The sequence below is a fragment of the Grus americana genome, chromosome Z (genome assembly GCF_028858705.1).
Source record: "Grus americana isolate bGruAme1 chromosome Z, bGruAme1.mat, whole genome shotgun sequence".
Taxonomy (NCBI): Eukaryota; Metazoa; Chordata; class Aves; order Gruiformes; family Gruidae; genus Grus; species Grus americana.
Window position 1 is genome coordinate 58,915,852 of NC_072891.1, and position 23,244 is coordinate 58,939,095.

Genomic DNA, 23,244 nt, shown 5'->3' on the forward strand with positions numbered 1-23,244 from the left:
ATGGCTTGTGCCGGGACGGGATCGCCTACAGAAGGTTTCACCCCTGCCTGGCGGAGATCTCTCCACCGCTCTGTCCGGTGGTTCCCTCGTACCCGCTGGGACGGACGCACGCGAGCCGCGCGCGACCCCTGGCGGCGGCCCGCGGCACTGCGGACCCTCCCTCCGCGTGTGTGCCGGTGCAGCCAGTCACCGCCGCAGGTAGCGCGGCCGAGTGACGTAAGCAATGGGGCCGGCAACAGGCAGGCGGAGCCGCGTCCGGCGGCACAGAGGGGGGGCTTTTTGCTCAGCGTCTCGCCGACAGTTGGCAAGGCGCGAGGGGGCGGGGGAGCTGGGGGCACCCCTCCCGCTCGAATCAGCCCAGGTCTGGGGGGCGGGGCCACGCCGACGGCACGTCGTGGGGCTTGCCGCACAGGCTGAACAGCCAATGGGAGTCGGCGGGCCGGGTGGGGCCGCGCGGGGCGGGTGCAGTACACTCGGCGGCGGGGGAGCCTTCGGGACGCTCGGTGAAGCGGGCCGCCATCGCCTGACCGCTTTCGCTTCCTCCTTCCCTTAGTCACCGGCTCCTTCCCTTTGTGCTCGTCTTCAGCCGCCATGCCGCGCTGCCCCACGCACGCCCCCGCCCCGCTGTGGCCCTGCGGTTACCGCTCCTCGCCGCGCCGCTGAAGGAAAAGGAGAAAGAAGAGGAGGAAGCATCAAGGAGGTTGCCCGCCCGCCGCCTCATGCCGCGGCCTCGTCCCGCCGCCAGCCCGGCGACCTGCATGGACGGGCATGGGGAGAGCTGCGCCTTGCTGCGCCGTCGGGGCTGAGCCGCCACGCCGCCACGGGCCGCGCTGCCCGTTGTTTGCCGCCCTCGGCCTCGCCGCCCTGGGGGTGCTTCTGGGCTCAGGTACCGGGGCGGGCCGAGGCCCGAGGGGAGCCGCAGCGTGTGGGGCCGTGGCTCTGCGGGGACCGCCGCCGCCGGGCGGTGTGGCCGTAGCCCTGGTCTGGCCACGGCGGGACCGGGACGAGGGGAGAGTGTTAACGCACCCGAGCGGTGCGGGCTGGTGCGGTGTTGCGAGCAGTGTCTGAGCGCATCCTCCCGCCCACCCGGCGGGTGGGAAGGCTGATGCAGCCCTGGAAGTGATGCGAGGGAAGCCGGGCAGCGCTGAGCTTTGCGGCGGCCTGCCTGATGAGGCGGGGAATTGCTGGGTTTGCTTCAGGTTGAGCTTGCTTGGCCGATTGGAAACTGGGGAGAAAGCGAATGGTACCCCGCACATTGCAGATGCCTGCTAAAGCAGTCTGTGTTTTCATCTCAGAAGTGATCTGGGCAGTTGTAGTTTCGTGAAAATGTTTTTTTCTAACTTGAACGCCTTTGTATATTTATAGTTCTAGTTAAATGAATTCCAGGGAGAGGTCATCCGATTTTAGTTAAATCGCTGTTCATTCACCTGTCTCTGTACCAAGAATCAACTAAGAGCAGCAAGCAAATTTCCTAAAGTTGCAAGTAGTGTGGAGGGACAGATTTATTAGCCTATTTGATAACTTGACTTGCTTAGCTAGACTAATTTATATGTGATTAAAATATTATCACAAATCATAACTGAAGGGAAATATGGGAAAAGTTTTGATGCTTTGAAAGTCAGGCTCTGAACCAACATTTTCTGTGTTGTTTTGCTTGGCATAGGTCTTCTCTGTTTGTATATCTGAAAGCACAGAATTTGATAGGTTTGGGTTTGGGGGGGTGTCTGTTCTTTTGCAAAGCTACATACTACTTGCACAAAGATCAAGTGAGAAACTTACAGCTTACTCATACAATTCATGGTTATGCTTGGCTGTATATTAGAGACTTTCTCCTTCTGCACTGTGCTGTCTTGAGATCTTGACAGATTTGTATTAGTTAGCCATCACTGGCAAACCATGTTGCCCTTATAAATTCATGGTTTTGATATTCAGAGTAAGTCATGTGAGTACTGACTCACAGGAGGGTCACCTAAGTGGCAAGCAAATTGCCAATATCCTCTCATCACTGTGAATTGCAGAAAACAACTATGTTTAAAAATGAGAAGTGATACATTACTATTCAGTCCATTTTCTGCTCCTCATGTCTCAGGAGTTTAGGAACATTTTTATTAGGCTGTCAAAATCAGAATAGACCCATGCCTATTTTACTTTGAAGACACAAAACAAGTGGGAAATACTGTAAAGAGAGGTTTGAGGGAAGGGAGAACAGTATCTGCTAGGTATATTGTATTTTCCTTTTTTTCACTTCCATGTAGCTTTGTAAGTATTTTTGTGGTGTTCAAAACTGCTTTATGATAGTTTGAAATTACAGATTAATGTATGCACAGCTGAATTTTATAGATCATAAAAGGAATGAATAAGCACAGCATGTTTTTAGTAGATAGTTTTGGGTGCTTGGACAGCTGTTGCATGAAGTCTTGCACATATTTTTTATGAAGGTCCATTTTTTGTTAAGGCTGTTTTCATCTCTCTGGATGAGACGGAACCCGCTGTCTCCTTTCACTGGGGTCCTCCTAGTTTTAACCCCTGTGGAATGTGTGTGTCTGTTTCCTTTAGTGCAGTGTTCAGTTTTGTTCATTTCATTTCTACTCCTCATAAGTTCTTGTGTAAAAGTTACCTGCAGAAGATAGTTGTGAACTGCCATGAGAATCTAAAAGGATTTCAGATCATGACAGTGAAAGCTGTGGAGGAGAGGGCTGAAAACTCCAGTTTGCTTGCTGGGATGGTAATAATGCTTTCTTTGCATAAATCAGGTGACCACATATGGTCTAACTGGTTTGTTCGTGTAAACTGAACTGTGTACCTATTGCACATATCTGATAAGTACTTTGGGTTTTCATAGGGAGAGGTTTTCTTTTCCCCTTGTCTTATAATTGAATTACACTGTAAGAGGTACTGCTATTGCAGTGTATGGATTTCTTAGCTGGCAACTTGCACTTCAGACAGCTGTGGGTTTTCTCACTTCTTAGTCCCAGAGAGCAAGCAGTCAAGCTTTAGCTATGGCAGTGCCAGGGAAATCAAGCAAACAGAACTTATGGCCTGCCCACTTCCCTACCCTTCTTCCCCCCACTCTGCTTTCTAGAAGAGAAGCTTTGATTTCTGCTTCATTCAGTGTGGTTTTGTCTAAACATGTGTCACTTGCTGCCTTTACCACATCCTTCCGAGGGGCAGGATTCTGTTTAAAAGTTCAGTAGCTTGTGTAAAGTACCGAAAGACTAAATGGAGACTTGCTTATTGACTAAGTGATTAACTTAGGCACAGAATTGCATCATCACCTTGATATCTGGAAAGAAATGCTGGGCTCATGCTTGGCAGGAGTTAGTGCTCTTAATTTCCATCTAGACAATATCAAGTTATGGATTAAGTCATGCATGGGTCATCTCACCCTTTGAGATGGTCTCTAGTGCTATCTTTCTGCTTCCTAACCCCTTTTGCTCTATTATGTAGTGTTTCCCTAATGGGTGAGCACTATTAGTTGTCTCATATTTTCTGCAGTATCTGTGGGTGTAGAATGGAGTATTACAATCTAAGAGGTTTACTTGATTTCTCTCTGCCATATGTTTTGTGCTTAGGTGACTGCCAGCTGCAAACACCGTGTCGAATCCAGAAGTGCACCACCGATTTTGTATCCTTAACTTCACATCTCAGCTCTGCTCTTGAGGGCTTTGATTTGGAGTTCTGCAAGGCACTGAGAGCATACTCTGCCTGTACCTATCGCAATTCCAAAGTATGCCGTGGAAACCTAGTCTACCATTCGGCAGTGCTTGGGATCAGCGACCTCATGAGCCAGAGAAACTGTTCCAAAGATGGACCCACATCCTCCACCAGCCCTGAATTGACCCATGATCCTTGCAATTACAGTGGTCACATAGAACCCAGGGAACATCAGAGAGGGGAGAAGACTCCTCCTCCTACATATCTATTTTGTGGCTTATTTGGTGATCCTCATCTGAGGACTTTTAAGGATCATTTCCAGACATGCAAAGTGGAAGGTGCTTGGCCCCTCATAGATAATAACTACTTATCAGTGCAAGTGACCAATGTGCCTGTGGTCCCAGGATCCAGCGCTACTGCTACAAATAAGGTATGGATTGTTCTTAAGCACTTTGCACGTATACGGAAGTAAAAGGCCAAGACAATAGAATAAGTCACTTGGCCGTTAACAGTTAAAAAGTACAGCAGTAAGCCTCATGTGCTAGCATTGATAGCTTATGCCATTTGCTTACCTTAAGTATTTGTTTCTGCTGAAGGAAGATAGCAGGTGTGTCTTTAGAAAGAAAATAAGGAAGTATAAAGCATGACCCTGGCTGAGATGTCCTTAGGTTTACCTCCGAAGCCAGGGGTGAAAAATGCTCTGAATTTTTGGGGACATCTTTCTATCAATAAAGGAAATTACTTGAACATACATTTGAAACTGATGCTGTCACATACCTTGTTTCCTTTTTGGAGTGAAATAGTCTTTTACAACTGTGCTAGTGTAGCTCTTGTATTGTCAGGGTTTGTCAGGTTATGTGTGCACAGTTTCAAGACCATCAATACTGGAGAATTTTCACTGTTTTATTAAACTTGGAAGCACGGGGTTTTTTATTACTGAAGGCAGGAGCAGAGAGTGCTGGTCACAGCAGGTTAGAGCCTGCACATCTTCCATGGAGTCTGTGCAGTAATATTAATAAGTGAAAATCTGTCTTGCTGTTGCACTCATGCTGGATTCTGAGGTACTGACTAATGTCAATGCTTGTATGATTGAGGCAAATTTTTGCATTTCCCAGAAGCCAGAGGTTGGACTGATAGGTCACTGAAATTCAAAATCACTTTTTCTTAACTTGTACCTGTTCCAAGAATAGTCTGTATCATGAATGAGTTCTGAAGGAGTATAAAATGAGTGAATGAGGCTAATCTGGTAAGCTTTCCAAAAGAGACTTGAGTCCCTTGAAATCTGCTCCAATGGCTTTTTTAAAAGACTCTTACAGACAAGAAAAAGCTGTATTTCATAATCTGCAGTAAGTTTTTATCCTTACTTTCTTGCAAAATGTTCTTTATTTCCTTGTTCCTGGTAGTACTGGAAGAAAAAGTTGAGAGTTGTCTTGTGTACAAATTGTGTGAGTGGCTAGGGTGTGATGGTAGTAGATAGGAGATCTTATCTTAACCTTTAGCCACATTCTGAAAATGATTGACTACGGTAGCATGGAATTATGTATTATGCTGGAATATGTCTTCTCAAACAGATAGCCAAGAAGAGAACTTCAGGAGATAGATGTCTGTACATAGTGGGGGAAAGTACGTGTTTTAAAGCTCTTTAAAACATTTTACATTCTGTCTTTATTCTCAATGTTTTTGTGTTTTTCTTTGACTTTTCATTTTGGGAAAAGTGATAATACATTTTTCTCTCTTATAGTAGTGGTTTAACATCCCTGCTCTTGCATAACTACAGCTAAGTGTGCAGAAGCAAATAAATAAGAAGTATGGTTTAGGATATTAGAAATGTTTGTAATGTTAATATCTGTTACATGTTGTACAGTCCTTGTGTTTTTTCTTTTTTTGGTAGGTAATCAAACTTATCAGCACACTTGTTTGTAGGAAATGAAGGTTATTTGAATGTATAAGTAACTTAGCAAGATAAGTTTTAATATCTCTAATGAATCCTCTTGACTCCTTTATTTCTTTATGGAGCAGGCTGCTATAAAAGGTACAGAAAAGGCTTGATAAACCACACTGCCACTGGTAGTTTCATTCCTTTAACATTTTTTCTCTGCAAGCATTCCATTTTGGTTGTGGTGGTGGACTATTTGCTGCTGGGCGTATTTTCCTCATTTTGGCCACAGGGTTACTTAAGGCACCTTTAAAGACATACGAGAAGTTCAGTGACTTTTATCTAGATAGTGTTATTTCCCTAGCTGAGAGCGTGAAAATAGGTCTTTCCTTCATAAGAAAAGTTTCCAGAACATTATCCATTGCTAGTCTTGCTGCTTTTTCACTGCAGATGTTTGAGACAGACGTTTAATGGGAAATAATAGCAAAGGCTTATGCTGAACTTAAATTGGGCAGAAGCCAAAGCAAATACTAAATTTCTAACTAGCTTACTTAATCCAGTCTAAAGCCAGCCTCATGAAAGCAAAGACTAGAAAACTTAGTTTCTCCTGAATGCACTTTTTTAGGGGAAGTGATTTAAGATGCTGTAGGAACAGAACATTTAATCTTCATCCCATATGCAGCATACTTTTGAAAGGAGCATACCATCACTTGGTCTTGTAGGTAGTTACTACCTTCAGATTTATCATAGCTTTCTGGTGTACCAAGCTTTAAGGGAATCAGCAATGAAGGGAGCATTACGTGTGAAAGTAAGTTGTCTGCTGTCTCCAAAACCTGTGAGACTTGAGTAACCCGAACAGTCTGAAGGCTATCCAGTAAGTTCATAAAGGACAAAAGAAAGTCAGGAGGAGATTTTATTTTTCGCATTCTTTTTTTAAAAAGTATATTTCCCTGTCCCCCTCACTCCATACTGGGCATCTGGCAGGGAAGTATGAAAAGCAGGAAAACTCTTCCTTTAATTCCTTAATTGGAAGAGTACATCTTCTTGTGGGAGTTGTGTATTTATTCACAAAATGTTTTTGGCAATTTATTTGCAGGTGTCTTGCATATTTGCAATGCCCATAGTAACAACATCTGTTTCTTCACAGTGAACAAAGCTATTGTATGTTCTGTGGTGTAGCTGAAACCTGAAAATCCAGTCTTTTTGAGATTGTCTTATGTGCTTATGCCCCTTGGCATAGGATCCTAGGGCCTTCCAGTTGGAGAATGAAGAATAATCACCAAGTAGCTGGGAAACTAAGTTCAATCTCTCTTTTTCTTTCTGACAGACTTTCTGTATGAGTTTTGGGCAGGTCACTGGCATCTTTATGTCTGATTTTCTCCAGCTCCCCTGTCTTGGGAGCTGTTTGGGATTTCCTGAGGATAAATGGCTATTACAAGGGACTGTAGAAGGAGCAGGTAGGAAGGATATTGTGGAATGCATTAAATAGAAGGGTGGGTTGGTTTTTTTATTTGCATGCTTTATTTGGACGGGTACAAGGTCTTTATTGGCTTTCATGGCTGTGACAAGTATTCTGGGTATCATTAGTGTAGTTGTCCTTGCATAGCAAATGAGGCAATGATGCTTGTGCTTGCCTATGGAAAAATTCTTTTTTGCAGTAATTGGAAATAGAGGTTTTCCAATCAAGGTGTTTCATAGTGCATAGCTTGAGGGTGAGAGTGTGAATGGAAGGACGGAGAAGGAAAAAAACCACAGAACTTTAACTGTAGTGGATTTACTAGGCATAAAGCCTTGAACCTGGGAATTGGTTGTATTTGCAGGGTAGAGGAGCATTGGGTATAAGTGTTCTTTTTCCCAGAGTCAAAACATTTATATATCTTTTTTGGAGCATGGTTTCTATTTTTGCAGGAAATTGTTGCAGACTGCACACAGTGCACTTAGTCTCCTTTAAGTAATATTAAAAATTTGTCTTTAGATGTTCTTCTAAGTAGGAGAATCTGGTAACTGATCAAGTGTGATTAGTTTTTTCATTTTTATGGACATACTGCCTGAGGTAAAGGTGAATTAGGCTTTATTTCTCAGAAGTAGTACATACTACAGTTTTGTTGGAGGACATCATAGAATGATTTAGGTTGGAAAAGACCTTTAAGATCATCAAGTCCAACTGTAAACCTAACAGTACCAAGTCCACCACTAAGCACCACGTCTACATGTCTTTTAAATACCTCCAGGGACGGTGGCTCAACCACTTCCCTGGGCAGCCTGTTCCAATGCTTGATAACCCTTTCAGTGAAGAAATTTTCCATCATATCCAATCTAAACCTCCCTTAGTGCAACTTGAGGCTGTTTCCTCCAGTCCTGTCACTTCTTACTTGAGAAAAGAGACTGACACCCACCTCATTACAATCTCCTTCCACATAGCTCTAGAGAGTAATAAGGTCTCCCCTCAAGTCTCCTTTTCTCCAGACTAAACAACTCCACTTCCCTCAGCCACTCCTCATAAGACTTGTGCTCTAGACCCTTCATCAGGTTTGTTGCCCTTCTTTGGGCATGCTCCTGCACCTCAATGTCTTTCTTGTAGTGAGGGGCCCTAAACAGAACACGGGACTTGAGGTGCAGCCTCACCAGTGCTGAGTACTAGTCAGCTGTGTCCGAGTCCTGCTGGCCACACTATTTCTGATACAAGCCAGGATGCTGCTGGCCTTCTTGGCCACCTGGGCACACTGCTGGCTCATATTCAGCCAGCTGTCAACCAACACCCCCAGGCCTTTTTCCACCAGGCAGCTTTCCAGCCACTCTTCCACAAGCCTATAGAGTTATTATGACCCAAGTGCAGGACCTGACACTGAGGCTTGTTGAACCTCTTACAATTGGCCTGGGCCAATCAATCCAGCCTGTCCAGATCCTTCTGTAGAGCCTTTCTACCCTCAAGCAGATCAACTTCCCCACTCAGTTTGGTGTTGTCTGCAAACTTACAGAGCTTCAGTGGTATGAAGATAAACAATGCTTTTTCCTGGTGTTCAGGACAGCCAGACCTTACTAGAGGTGGTTTTGTAGGACAAGCTATGGCAGTCTGTTAGACGTTTCTTTATAATCAATGTCCCCTGCCTCTCTAACTAGCTTTCCTTGTTATGTACCTGAATGTTGACTGTAACCTTCCCAAGACGTGTATTGTGGCCATCTGTGCTTGGAGTAGTAACTGGGGAGGAGGGAGTGGCTCTGTGAATTTTAGTGGTACCACGGGTTTTCAGCAGTGTTGAGCTAGGTTCTGCATGGTTGTCTTGTGATACAAGCCCTTGCCTGAAAGTACAACCCAGTCATGACAAATATCTGGCAAGGAAAATGGACTTGGGGACCATTACAGTAAAATTATGAGTAAAACTAGACAAGATCAAAATCTGCCCGTAGCAGGACAGGAAACTTCTGTCCAATCTTAAACAAAAAACCAAAACAAAGCCCAAACACAAAACAAAAGAACAACCAACAACCTTCAGATTTTTCCAGTCACTGCCTGTTCAGGAAGTGGTGTCACTTTCTTGCATGTAGTATGTCGTATCTGTGGTTTTTAACATCTGGATGTAGTCTAATTCTTACGCAGGTTTTGTCTGAACTCTTTCCTCAGGAATTTTGCCTGAAGTAGACTTAGAAAACTTGAATACCTGAAATTGCATTTCTAAATACAGGAGTTGTATTTGTGTCTTGCTGTTGTGGGAGGGCTAGGCTGGGTTAAAGATAGGAAAAGGAAATGTCCTACCCTGGTACAGCCCTTGTATTATTATCCATTATTGCTTTATCATGTAGGCAGCGATGAAGTTGCAATAAAAAGTACAAGGGTGATCAAAAGACTTCAGGGTCTTGGGATGACTGGTTAAGGGATCAGAAGCACAAGTGGTTTCTTCCTCTATCCATCCAGTTGCAGGGAATGATGTTGGAAGAAACAGGAAGACCCAGCTGATCAATATCTGGCCTCATGAATGGTGTCACTGGCAGAATTTTAAGGTTTTTCATCACAGGTTGGTCTACATGACACCAGGCCTCCTGGTGACAGGTGGGGTACGCTTTTCTCAAAGCAGGGAAAGGATCTTTGCACAAGAGTTAGCAGGACTAATGGAAAGAGCCCTAAGTTAGATTTGAAGGGGGAAAAGGATAAACCCAGGCTCATTAGTGGTAAGCCATGGGGTGGCATGCCAATGTTTGAGGGACAGTGTGCTAACAAGGTCCTTCAGTCTGCTCCATGGTGTGCTAAGTACATTGGAGCACATTTGAAATGTCTCTATACTAATGCATGCAGCACCTTAGCCATCTCAGTGGGGTAGGGAATGGAGATCCATACCGCAGCAAACACACAAGGGTTATTGATGCGTTAGAAACCATGGAAGCACTGAGAACAGTCACATATGAATTAGGGCTTCTCCCCCAAAAAAGGTGGCGGGATTAATAGCCCAACAGAAAGTGTTTTGATTGTCTAGAGCTTGATGATGATGATGAAAGGGTTGAGTGTTTACGGGTAAGAAATAAGGAAAAGGCCAACAAGGCAGGTACCATGGTGGGCGTCTGTTGGAGACCACCCAACCAGGATTAAGAGGCAGATGAAATACTGTATAAGCAGCTGGGAAAAGTCTCACAATTGCTAACCCTTGTTGTCATTGGGGATTTCGACTTACCAGGTATCTACTGGAAATACCATACAGTGGAGAAGAAATGGTCTAGGAGGTTCCTGGAGTGCATGGAAAATAATTTCCTGACAGAGTTGGTGAGTGAGCCAGCTAGGAAAGGTGCCCCACTTGGACCCGTTGTTTGCGAACAGAGAAGGACTTGTGGGTGATGTGATGGTTGGAGGCCGTCTTGGGCATAGAGATTGTGAAATGATAGAGTTTTCAATTCTTGGAGAAGTAAGGACAGGGAGTCAGCAGAACTGCTACCTTGGACTTCCGGAGGGCAGACTTTGGCCTGTTTAGGAGCGTGTGTGACCTTGGGAGCCAGTCCTGAAGGATGAAGGAGTCCAGGAAGGCTGGGCATCCTTCAAGAAGGAAATCTTAAAGTTGCAGGAGCAGGTCGTCCCAATGTGCCAAAAGACAAGCTGGCAGGGAAGAAGAGCAGCCTGGCTGAACAAAGAGCTTTGGCTGGAACTCAGGAAAAAAAGAGAGTTTATATCCTTTGGCAGACAACTCAGGAGGACTACACAGACGTTGTGAAGTTGTACAGGGAGAAAATTAGAAGGGCCAAAGTCCAACTAGAACTTAATTTAGCTACTGCAGTAAAAGACAATTAAAATGTTTCTATAAATACATTAGGAACAAAAGGAGGGCTAAGGAGAATCTCTGTCCTGTATTGGATGCAGAGGGAAACAGAGTGACAAAGGCTGAGGTGTTTAATGCCATCTTTGCCTCAGTCTTTAATAGACTAATTGTTTGCAGGGTACCCAGCCCCCTAAGCTAGAAGACAGGGAGAGGGAGCAGAATGATGCTCCCATAATCCAAGGGGAAATGGTTAGTGACCTGCTACCACCTAGGCACACACAAGTCTATGGAGCCGGATGGGATCCACCTAAGGGTACTGAGGGAGCTGGTTGAAGTGTCCACCAGGCCACTTCTGATCATTTATCAGTGGTCCTGGCTAACTGGGGAGGTTCTGGTTGACTGGAGGTTAGGAAATGTGATGCCCTTCTATCAGAAGGGCCAGAAGGAGGATCTGGGGATCTACAGGCCTGGGAGTCTGACCTCAGTGCCAGGGAAGGTTATGGAGCAGATCATCTTGAATGCCATCACATGGCACATACAGGACAACCAACTGATCAGGTCCAGTCAACATGGGTTTATGAATGGCAGGTCCTGTTTGACTAACGATCTCTTTCTATGCCAAGATGGCCTGCTTAGTGGATGAGGGAAAGGCTATGGATGTTGTTTACCTGGACTTTAGTAAAGTCTTTGACAGTTTCCCACAGCATTCTCCTGGAGAAGCTAGCTGCTCAGCTTGGATGAGTGTACTGTTTGCTGGGTAAAAAAACTGTCTCAATGGCCAGGCCCAAAGAGTTGTGGCCAATGGATTTAAATCAGGTTGGCAAACAGTCACAAGTGTTCCCCAGGGCTCAGTATTGAGACCAGTTCTGTTTAATACCTTTATCAATGATCTGGATGGCAGGATCGAGTGCACCCTCAGTCAGTTTGCAGACGACAGCAAGTTCGGCAGGAGGGTTGATCTGCTAGAGGGTAGGAAGGCTCTACAGAAGGATCTGGACAGGCTGGATCAATGAGGTTCAACAAGGCCAAGTGCTGAGTAAGAAGTGACAGGACTGGAGGAAACAGCCTCAAGCTGCACTAGGGGAGGTTTAAATTGGATATGATGGAAAATATCTTCACTGAAAGGGTTATCAAGCATTGGAACAGGCTGCCCAGGGAAGTGGTTGAGCCACCGTCCCTGGAGGTATTTAAAAGACATTTAGACATGCTGCTTAGGGACATGGTTTAGTGGCACACTTAGTAGCGTTAGGTTAATGGTTTGACTTAATGATTTTAAGGGTCTTTTCCAACCTAAATGATTCTATAGTTCTATGAAATACATAGTAAAATAGCAACATACAGTCAGGCCTATGGCATTGTAATTGCATTATGGTACTAGTGAAGACTAGTTCAAGAAGTACAAGTTGAAAGTGTTGCTTTTGTTTAAGGCACACAAGCCAGGTACCTTCTACTGATACATGAAGGTCTTCTAGAAACTTCACTTTGGCATCTCAGTAATACCATCCTTGAAAGGCTTCGCATGTGCAATGGGATTTAAGTAATCTTTGTGATCAGTACCTTTAGTGAGGAAGATGTTACTGGCATCAGGAGTGGGGGAATGAAGTCCAAAATGAAATATTTCAAGTGCAGATTGAATGTGTGGGAGTTTTTTGGTTTTAGTAATCTTAGTATAGCTGAAGTTTGTATATTGTATCTTCAGATGAGTCTCTGAAATAACCTTATTTTCTTCTTTTACCTTCCTCACTGCAGTAGCTTAAGGGCTCTGTATGTGCCTGGAGACCGAGTCTTGGATACCAATATTTTCAAAATAACTTTCTTCATCTGAAGGTTCTGGCATTTGGATTTTTTCTGTCCTAGGTTTAGAAACGGTAGCTAGTTTCTAGTCCATAAACAGTGATGCATGAGCAGCTTTGTGGGGGTGTTCTTACAACCCAGCCAGAGCGCAGAAAGTACCATAGGTACATGTACACATATAACACGTTAAATTGGTTTGAAATAACCTTTTACACTATTTAATGCTTTCTGTTACCTTGAGAACTTAAACAGAGAAAACTTTGCAGTTGAATTTGCTTCATCTCCTTTTGCAACAAGCCCTTGAGTATCCCTCAATACCAGGGCGTGAGATTGAGGTAGGAGCAGGTGATAAGGGAACCTTACAGAACTCTGGTTTTACTGATGTGGCCTATGGATTAGATGAACGTCATATGACAGAAAACACAATATCTAAACCTAATTTATTGAGCTGCATTGTTTAAATATGAGTATGTCCTTGGAAAGTCTTAATGGTCTCTATTGATTCTCTGTTTGGAGCATCCTTGCAAGGTATGTGGAGGCCTTCATTCACTTAATAGTCGTTCAGCCTTTATTCATTGTGCAGCATTGTTGCTGATCTTGCCTTAGGGTGAAGGCTTCTGTTCTCCCTCTGTGTCTCTGAAATTGTGTACATTTAATTCTTGCAGAGGTGGGAGCTTTGGAGACAATAATTTGGTGGTTTCTGACTGATAAATTTTGCCTAGCTTAACTGTTTTACCAAGTAGCCAGTTTTGTGTCCCATTAAAACCATTAACTCTTTTTGACTAGAGACTTGTTCAGGGGCTGAGCAGACTTAGAACTTTACTTCAGCTGAAATGTAAATCATTCTGTCATTTCAGAGCAACACAAATGTGCTCGAGGAAGTAGGAATGCTTCTTTGTCTAAGCAGGCTGAGATAGAAGTCTGTTTCATCAAAACCGTTATATAAAATATAGAACTTGATTTATTGCATGAGGCTCTGGATTATATGCAGAAATACTAATCACTTGACAGATCTCAGGTTTCTCTTCTCTGGGTTTCTGAGTTTACTTCACTATGCATAGAGTTGTGAGGTTGTCTTCACAACAACATGGACACGTGCATTTTCTGGATTTTGGGCGTAGGCATTCAAGCTTAGCTGTGCCTCAAAGACAGTTTACCAAATTGCTTGACTACAGATGGTCTCAAGCTGGCTGTATAACTGATTAATGCAAAGAAAAACAATTGAAAGTTCCAGACAGACAGCACCAGAGGGAACATAGGAAATCAAAATAGCAAGTATTGTCTGTGTGTGTGAGACAGCCAGAAAGACTGAACATCAACAAACTGGGACAAACCAAAAATTTCAAACTAGTGTAATGCTGTTGAGGGTACATCTGCATACTCCAAAGGAGGAATTGATGCAATGGAAGGAGGGAGAACGGAAGACTTTTGTGTTATGCAACTGATATGGAGAAGTGAGGCTAGTGAAGGTAGAGGTTTTGTTTGGATTGTCTCTTAATCAGCTGTTTATTTAACTTCTAGCTCTTACTTCAAAGCAGAGGGACAGAAAACAAAAGCTGTTGTGTAGAAATGTGCTGTTTAACTGAAATTAAAACATGAGTTTGATATACAGTAGGTTTTAATGAAAAAGTGTAATGTTAGATTGAAAATGCCTTCTAATGTGTTTTGGAGTACTCTGAATCTTGTAGCAGACTGTAAGTAATTTTGATGTAATCAATCAATGATGAAAATAATGATTAAAATATCTGTTCCTGGTGCAGTATTCCCTTTGACCTTTTGAAGAAGTCATTCCTTTCTAAAGTGTAAAAGAAATAACATATCTGTTTCTAATATTTATATATGATTCCTCATTATACTTTTTATTTCAGGACACTCCAAACTCAGTCTGCCAAATAGCCTAATTATTCCCTTCAAGTAAGACTGGAGGACCCACTTTTTCTGTTGTGGCTTATTCAAATAAGTGTAAAGGTTTAAAAGGCCAGTCATAATGTTAAAAGAATGAGTAATTGCTTTATGCTCCTGGTTTGTGTGTTGGAAGTCACTCTTCAAAAACATGTATTTGAGTGTCTTTCAGTCTTGCTTTTTTCCTCCATGGGCACATTTTCTAGCAACAGTGGACTGGAAGTCTCACATCTCCCAGTTCTAGGACTAATGGATCCATGAACCCTAAGCCAGTTATTTGACTTGTTATTCTTCCTGGTCATGCATATTTCATGTCACTGCCTGTTGTGTTGATGGCTGATAAAGCACTAAATACATCAATGCTTTTAAAGTAGTCTCACCCAGCTAATCCTGGCAACACATTCAACAAGTGTACAGTAGCCTGACAAGGGTCGTACTGTCACTGTGAAAGGAGTGGTGAGAATATAATGAGTGGGAGGCTGAGTTCTCTTGTCCCTTTCTGTGATTTTGTATAGTCTCATTTTGGTTTTGCCATAGTGGCTAGTATTGTGGTAATTACTTGGTACTTACGCTTCTCTGTGACTGCAGGATGCATTCCAAAGTACTAAGAAACCGTTAGGCAGAAGGGAGTTGTGATACTTAATTAAATATAAAGCCTTTTTCTTTCCTGACCTTGTGGTTGTTGCCACATGCTAAAAGTCTTGCTTCCAGGCTAACCTAAGAACAAATTTAATAATTGCCATCTGGTAAAATGCTATAAGCATGTGTACGAACTGTTTTGCTTTAGGCATGAGCTGGGGACAGCTATCAAGCTCTGTGCTGGTGGTCAATCAAGCTCAGAGCTAGTGGGCAGTCCCAAATATGTTCAACTGCACATTGGAAGAGGATGCAAAATTATTTTTTTCCACTAACTTTGCTTTTTTTTTTCCTCTCCTACACCCCCCCCAGATAACTATTATCTTTAAATCGTACCAAGACTGTACAGATCAGAAAGTATATCAAGCAGTAACTGATGACTTGCCTGCAGCTTTTGTTGATGGTACAACGAATGGAGGTGATGGGAACACCAAAAGCTTGCGAATTGTGGAGAAAGTCAGTGGCAAATACATCGAAATACATGCAAAGTACATCGGGACCACAGTGTATATACGCCAGCTTGGGCGCTACTTAACATTGGCCATTCGCATGCCTCAAGAGTTGGTCATGGCCTACAAGGAGAGCCAGGATCTACAGCTGTGTGTGAATGGTTGCCCTTCAAGTGAACGTATTGATGATAGTGGCCACTTACCATTGCCTGTGATAGGGCAGTTGTTCCCTCAGGATGGTGCTGCTCATCCACGGTCAATGTACACACTGGATACTGCCACCACTAAATGCCATGAGAAGATGCTGGTGAAGGACATCTATTTTTACTCATGTGTATTTGACCTACTCACCACTGGTGATGCAAACTTCACAGCTGCTGCTCACAGTGCCTTGCAGGATGTGGAGGCATTGCACCCCAGAAAAGAGCACTGGCATATCTTTCCCAGTAGTGGACATGGTAGTGTGGGCAAGAGTAGCAAATTCTTTGTTGTTTTCGGACTTGTGTGCTTGATCCTTGTTGAGTTTTTGTAGGGCCTATAACAAAGTTTTGAAGTATATATTGTCATAATATATTGAGTAAAGATGAGTATATGTGTATATACCATGTATATGAAGGGATGTTTTATCTTGGGATGCCCACCAGATTGTACGTATTGTGTTAACTGTTTTCATGTGTGATGTAGTATTCTTTGTATGTATTTGTTTTGCAGTTGTTGAAATGTTTTGTAATGTCCCTGCATTGGGACCTGATAGAAAGCACTTTATTTTTTATATATTAAATATTTATGTGTGATCTGAGTAACTATGTATTATACATACAAACGTGCATACAATACTCGGTGCTCCCTCTAAGTACTACTTGGTTTAACAAATTTTTTAGCTAGATTAATTCGTGGGTTTTTTTCTGTCATTTCTCTTACTCTAGAGACAGCACATCTCTTGTCCTGTAATGACATTGGTGATTTGCTGGATTCACTAGTTAAAATCATTATTGTATTCTGTCCCTCAAACAAATCATCATCCCTCCTTTGGAAGGAAAGAGTGAAGTGCTTCCCATTAGCTCAGATGACCATCTTGGATAACATGAATTACAGAACCTTCTTGGTAATTCTGACATTTCCTAGTTTCATGGCATGAGTTTCAAAAGAAGAAGAGGGAATGCATTGGAGTGACACTTACATAGCTTTATAGAACCAGTAGACAGATCATTTCAAAAGATATTAATGGTCTAGTTGTATAAGCATGTAACATAACTATTGCTGCCTCTAACCAGGAGGCTTAAGTCATTCTCCAAGATGGACTGGAGAAATCACAAGCTTGAATTCTGTCCCTTGCTTAGGTGCTAATGCTATCTATACATTTAGAAGAAGGAGGGGAGTGACGCCACAGGCTCTGACTACTCTTACTGAGGAGCTACGAGAAGAATGATTTGGTGGCCTGAAGGTTGGTTTTACTTAGTGCCTTAATCTGCTGCAAGAAGTGGAAGCTTTAATACATGCTACAATAAACCCAGCTCCAACATGGTTTTATTTCACTCTTAAAACTTCATCTGAGACTGGACTGATAAGACTCAAATAACCCTTGCCTTTGTTAAGCAATCTTGAACTAGTGTTTGCCTTGATGGATGGAGATGGAGTTTATTCATGGAATGAAAGCTCCCAGTTTTTATGCAGTCTCTTCTGGCTAGGTTAGGGACTGTTGACTGGTTAAGGATAGCAGTAGTCTTTTCAAAGAAACTAATTAATTCCCCGTATAGATGTATAATTACCCAGCATAAAGGTGTTATTCTGGGAATACTTGAGATGAAAGTAGTCAGAACTGAATTAAGGTGGAAGGTAAAAATTTACTTTAGATTAGACTACTGGCAGTTTGTTCTGTCTGTGCTGTCTGATGGTGCAGTTTCAGGCAAGTTAGACTTGTGGATTTATGATATGTCTGATAATGTGGCTCCAGTGGTTTCACCTGATGGTGACAAGCTTCTTCATATTTTGTGTGGCTGAACTTTCTCATCAGTGCTCTGAATTTAAAGTTCTCATGGCTGAAAGCTGATGGATTAACTAGTGTTGCTTCCAGTGGTGCACATACTTATTGGGCAGGCACTGTATAGTAGTTAATTTCCTCTGTACCAGAATCCTGTATGTATATACATATATATATGCTATATATGTATACTAGCATTCAGTTGTGAGCCTCTCAGATAAATAATATTTCAGAAATGTAGTAATTCCCCTAAAGAGTTTTCCATTTTCTTGTTCCTACTGTTGGATTTCTTGAGAAACTGTTATTTGCATATGTTCATTCTTAAAGTCTGCCATCAAGAGAGCTTTAGTTAATGGCAAACCTGGATATTTTGAAGCTAGGGAATGGTCTCTGGGGACAACTTCAGCTTAGAGGGAACACTTTTTTTCACAGACCCTCCAAAATGGCTGGCTTTTAGAAGGCTACAGGTATGGGATTTTTTCATGCTTAGAAACCCCACAGTGTGTCAGTCTTTGCAAAACCTTTTAGATGTTCATGAATATACCAGTAAGTATATGTTTGTGTAAAAGAGTGGCTGTGCAGTGTGTAAATACTTTAATATGATGTAAGAATAAAGTTGTCTACCCTGCTGAGGAATGTCTGTAATGTAGTTTTAGTGACCCCTGGTGGGGTGTGGAGAAATTGGGGATGCGGGCCACTGAGCAGGCAATCCATAAACAAAGCCCCACTTTGCTTCCTAGCTATCTCTTGTTGGGTAGGAATGTGCTGAGTGCAATCATACTTCTTTGCAGATGCTTATTTCTCCTCTGCTAAATAAGCTCTGTAGTGAAATTTATGACCAGCAGCTGCAAACCAGGCCGGTTTATTTAAAAGACAGCGTATGGGAAACCAACAGCAGGAACCATCCTCTCAGGATCCTGCTTGTACAGTTCCTTTGTAGTGTTTGCAGAGATATTTAAAGAGCTTCAGCACAGTCATCTGGTATTGCTGCATCCATGTTGAGAGGCATTATGAAAATCCTCTTCTAAAGTACTGGACAACTCTCAGAAGAACCCTAGAAGAGAAAATTACTTCCTGTAAAACTGAGGAAGAGATTGAGGCATTGAAAGAATAAATGATAAGAAAGAGTCCATAAGATTACAGGGTCTTATTTAACAAGATGATCTGCTAAGTATACATAGGAGCTGTAATGTTTCAGCTGCAGGGCTAATCACATGGTATGAAGGTAAATTGAAAGTGCTAAAACTTAGATCAAGTTATGTCAGATACATACCAAGAAAGACCTAATAAACACAACTTTGAGTGTTGTTTTGCTAAGCTTGTGTTACAGCTAGAATTTGAGGTTTATGAGGAACAATTTTCCTTGGTAGATAAATCATTGAAATGCTTCGTGGAAACAACTGTAGAAAGCAAAGGGAACTTTATGTGTATGTTTAGTGTATACAGAAGGCGGCCATCGCACCTGTAAGAGCTTACTTTGAAAGGTGTTGATCTACCATGATAAGCTCTGCAGGAGGCAATATAGCATGATCATTATTTTCATGCAACAACTAGTAAGCTATCATGCTATCTGTTACTGCTCTTTGTCTTAAAAAAGTTGGCTGAAGCTTTGGATATTAGAGACTTATTCAAAAGGTTAAGTATCTTCTAGATAATTTCTAACCAGAGTATTTCCTAATCCTATGTTAACAGAGGTCTTAACAGCAGCTAAGGATAGTTCTCTGTAGTTGTGGAGTCGGATGACTTCCCTAGGAAGCATGTCACAGAACTGAGCAGAGAACCAGGTGCTTAATACTTCATTTTATATATACATAAAGGAAATAGTATGCTCAACTAACTCTCAAACCAAATTTTTTTTTTTCTTTCTTCCTGGAAAATCTGGCTGGACAATAATCTGCATAGAGCACCTGTTAAGTGAAACGCAGCCTGAGAGAAATGCAGGGTCTGAGAACAACCTGGCTCTTGTGGTCAATTTAGAGCCCTTCAGTAGTGCATTTCCTTTCAAGCTGCTGGTGTACTGCCAGAAAATAGATCACCAACTATTTATATTCTCTTGCCTTAGCATTATGGATACTGTGCATTTGTTTTATGGGTTTTGAGGATGTGCAAGTAGCTATTTACTTACATATACCCTGAAGCGAAGCAAGCAATGTTGCAAGCTTTGCACTGCCTAGTGAGGGTTTCATTAGTGGACATGTTTAGGAAAATGCCCAAGTGGTTTGTGGCTTTGTTTTGACAGACTCATAGCACAATTTCAAATCTTCCATTCATTTTCTTCATGTAAGTACAGCTGCGGTGTTTTACACTGAAATTTTCATGCTTTGGATTATTTTAATTCCCATCTGTGTCTTGACTGATATAAACTCTATTCCTTTCTGTCTTTCCCTAATCCAGCTACTAAAGACTGCTATTCATACAATGCCTAAACATGACTAGTAATGACTCCCTTGTTTTTCAGAAGGTTTTTTTGTTGCTTACAAGACAAGTTGTGTTGTGCTGCTAGTTCTCTCATCTATATTCAAAAGAAACAAGGATTTTGTGGGTCAATGTTGTTCATTAGATTTTATCATTCTTACTACCTTGTTTTGGAGAGCAACATAGTGACAGATCAAGGACAAGTATGCAGGTAAATTTATTGTGATGCTGATGTAAAACAATTGCATGTGATCTGATCTAGAATTCTTTTAGTCTGTGTAAATTACACCTCATTGGAATTAAAAGCTGCTGATTAGTAAATCAACTGTGAATGGTAAGATTGCAGACTTCAGATACATGCAGGGGTACATATCAGAACTGATCACTAAATACAAAAAGGACTTAATATGTTGTATGTGGAGTGCCAGTAATTTTTATTTATAGGAATTATTTTCATGATTACTGCAGATTTAAAGCTTAATTTCTACTTTTTTTCTACACCATAACAGTAGAAGAATAATCCATTATATACACAAAAGATGTGTCATTGATTCTAGTACACGTTTAGGGCTGGATCTACAAAAGATTTTAAATGTCTAGTTGGTGTGTGAAGTGTTTAAATCCAAAATAGAGGTACACAGCAAAGCTGCCTCGGCTTGAACCCAGAGGTTTCTTTAGGATCTCTACCTCTCTTCTTAATCCAGTAAAGGTCCTCAAGGAACCTGTATTTTTGTGGCTGAGCAGAGAAGAAAAATGCAGTTGTATGTGCACCCTAGCCAGATTCACATGTTATTCATCTGCCTGGTTTACTTGCAGGACATTTTTGACAGGTACCTGATGTTTGGCAGATGATGGTAAGAGTTGTTTATAGTGTAGTTGTGGTAAGCATTCTGCCAGAGTGTGGGAGAAGCAAGTTAAAATTCCTTGCCTCGATCTTTCACAGCTTGCAAGAGTGCCGATGCCCTAACGACCGGGACCTATTATCAAATAAATGCCATTCTGTGTTATAAAGTGATAGCTTTATCCAAACAAGGTTTTAGGAGCTTTGGAAGAGATTGGAGACATACTGTACACTTGAGAGTTATTTCACCTAAATTTAGTAAATTAAACATGTAGGGCCTTCTCTGTAGTCAGTGGACTAAATGGCAGTGTTGTAGGTTGGGTTGAATTGTCTTCTGGAGGTACCTACTGATATCCTTCAGTAGAGGGGAGACCCAGGCAGCTAATTTTTAAATAGCTGAAGTCAGATGAAATAATTCCAACCCTGATGGTTACATTTTAAATTCCAGCCTAGGTTCCTATTCAGGGACTACGTGTGTTTGCTAGAGACAAGCCAGCTGACCCAGCATTTCCTGCACAGCGCCACATCTGTCTCCCAGGCCTGACTAATAGATACACTTTGACCTCTAAAAGCCTCACCTAACCTTCTTGGCCTGGCCTGTACACTGAAACTTTGAATAGTTTATTTATTTTTAGAGCATACCTGAAGAAGGCAACAAGGCCACCTCATCCTTTCTGTACTGGCCCCTTCTCCGCTCCCAAAGCAGATGCAGGAGGGGGAAGAGAGGAGACAAAGGGGAAAGAAGAGGTTGAGTGGAATCATAGTGTGTAAGGCTTCTAATCTTAATTTTGGCCTTAATTCCTAGACTCTGTACATTTTCCAGCGAATGGCACAAAGTATATAACATAAGCATCAGGCATAGGAGCAAGGGCTGTGTTTTCTAATTAGTGTGCTTTATATTTTAGGCTCTCCTTTGGTGTGTGTCTTGCTGTCATAACCATACAAGTGTTTTGCAGAGAGCAGAACAGTTTCAACAGGTGAGATTGCCACAACCCTTAAATACTCTGCAGCCAAATTATTAATGTATTTGACTAGAAAGTTAAGAGATCTGTGTTTGTTCGAATTCCCACTCTAAATTATGTAAAGGAGATGTTTAAGCAAAGGTTTCCTGCCTTCTTGGGTGACTGTAATAATCATTATCCTACTGGGTTTATCAGCTTTTATCTGGCAGTGATAAGTGAAAGTGCAAGCTGCTTCCTTAGCTGGGAACTCTGGTGGAGGACTGCACTCCCTCTGAGCTGGAGTTGCCAAGTCCAGTCCTATGAGAATTTTAGCCCAATATTTCCTACTGCATAGCTAAAAGCTACAAAACCCTGCTGTGAATCCTGACAGTCTTACTTGCTCCAAGGTAGCTCACTCTCAAAAAGTCTTAACTAGATAGCAGTGCAACCCAAATGTCTCCATGCTATGCTTCTTAGCACTGCAGCACCTGAACAGTAGGTCCAGGCAATAAGTGATTTTAAAAGCTAGCCACCCCTGAAAATCATTGCAGATGCCTGTAACATCCTCAATACAAATAGCTCAGTACCTAGCTATATCTGATTAAATTCTTTAACTCAGCCCCTGTTTTATAAGAAACCCAGAGGCCTGATCTAGCAGCTGTCCTTTCTCAGAACAAATGCTCAGCTTTTTCATATCAGTCTGCTTGGAAGCATATGAAATGTGCCTTCAAAGACTGTGTTAGGATTGAAACATACCGTTCCAACTTTCTATAGATGGAGTAGCATCTTATGTCAGAGGAATAACACTGTCTCTAACCCTGTCTCTCTGTGGAGATAGCCCAACGGTGGCAAACCCTCCTGGTAGCTAAAACAAATTAAAACATAATGTACATCAGTGTCTGTGGTGCCATCTCTAATCCCTTTGTCCTGACCTTGATGCAGTGCCAGTGGTTTTGGCATGACTTGCCTTCATCTAGTCCTTGCTTCTTCATGTGCTGCCAGTCATCTGTCCACAGCTTGCTTAAAACACGGTGAACTAATTCCCTGTAAAGCAAGTGAGTTGATACTAAGCTTTCAAAGATAGATGATACCAGAAGAGACTTTTTGGGAAAAAAAAAAAAAGTTTGGGAGTTTTTTCATTTAGTAATTTTACAATACTTTAGCAATTATAAATTCCATAAAAAGGCCCTAATAATTAAACTGTGGCTTGCACAAGTAGTGTTTGTGATGCTTTGGAATGCCACCATTTTGGATTTTTTTTTAATGTGCACATAAAAAAGTCACGTCTCACCTATTCTTGCAAATGAGATGGCCTTTATGTATGCTAAAAAGATCAATAAATAGTCCCATTGGGGAAATCAGATATAATAATATATGTGTGTAATTATGTATATATAATTATATATTAGATATTATAATTATGTAATAAACTTCTATAATAATTGGTGAAAAATAATTTCAGATGCACTTACATTTATGGCAATCACAGTCTTCTGCCCTCTCCTTGCAACTAGT

General features: G+C 42.0%; 1 protein-coding gene across 3 annotated transcripts in view; it reads left to right on the plus strand.

The window, feature by feature from the left end:
* The first annotated feature begins 457 nt into the window (after positions 1–457).
* Positions 458–23,244, plus strand: part of RGMB (repulsive guidance molecule BMP co-receptor b) — a 36,836-nt gene continuing 14,049 nt past the window's right edge. The window contains exons 1-4 of one of the 3 annotated variants that reach the window (XM_054810762.1): positions 464–886; positions 3,573–4,084; positions 15,415–16,995; positions 21,694–21,765. In XM_054810762.1, coding sequence (XP_054666737.1) covers positions 769–886; positions 3,573–4,084; positions 15,415–16,083 — 1,299 coding nt within the window. In that variant the 5' untranslated portion in view covers positions 464–768 and the 3' untranslated portion in view covers positions 16,084–16,995; positions 21,694–21,765. Of the gene's footprint in view, positions 887–3,572; positions 4,085–15,414; positions 21,766–23,244 lie in introns of all 3 variants that reach the window. The other 2 variants (XM_054810761.1, XM_054810764.1) reach the window with 2 other exon arrangements.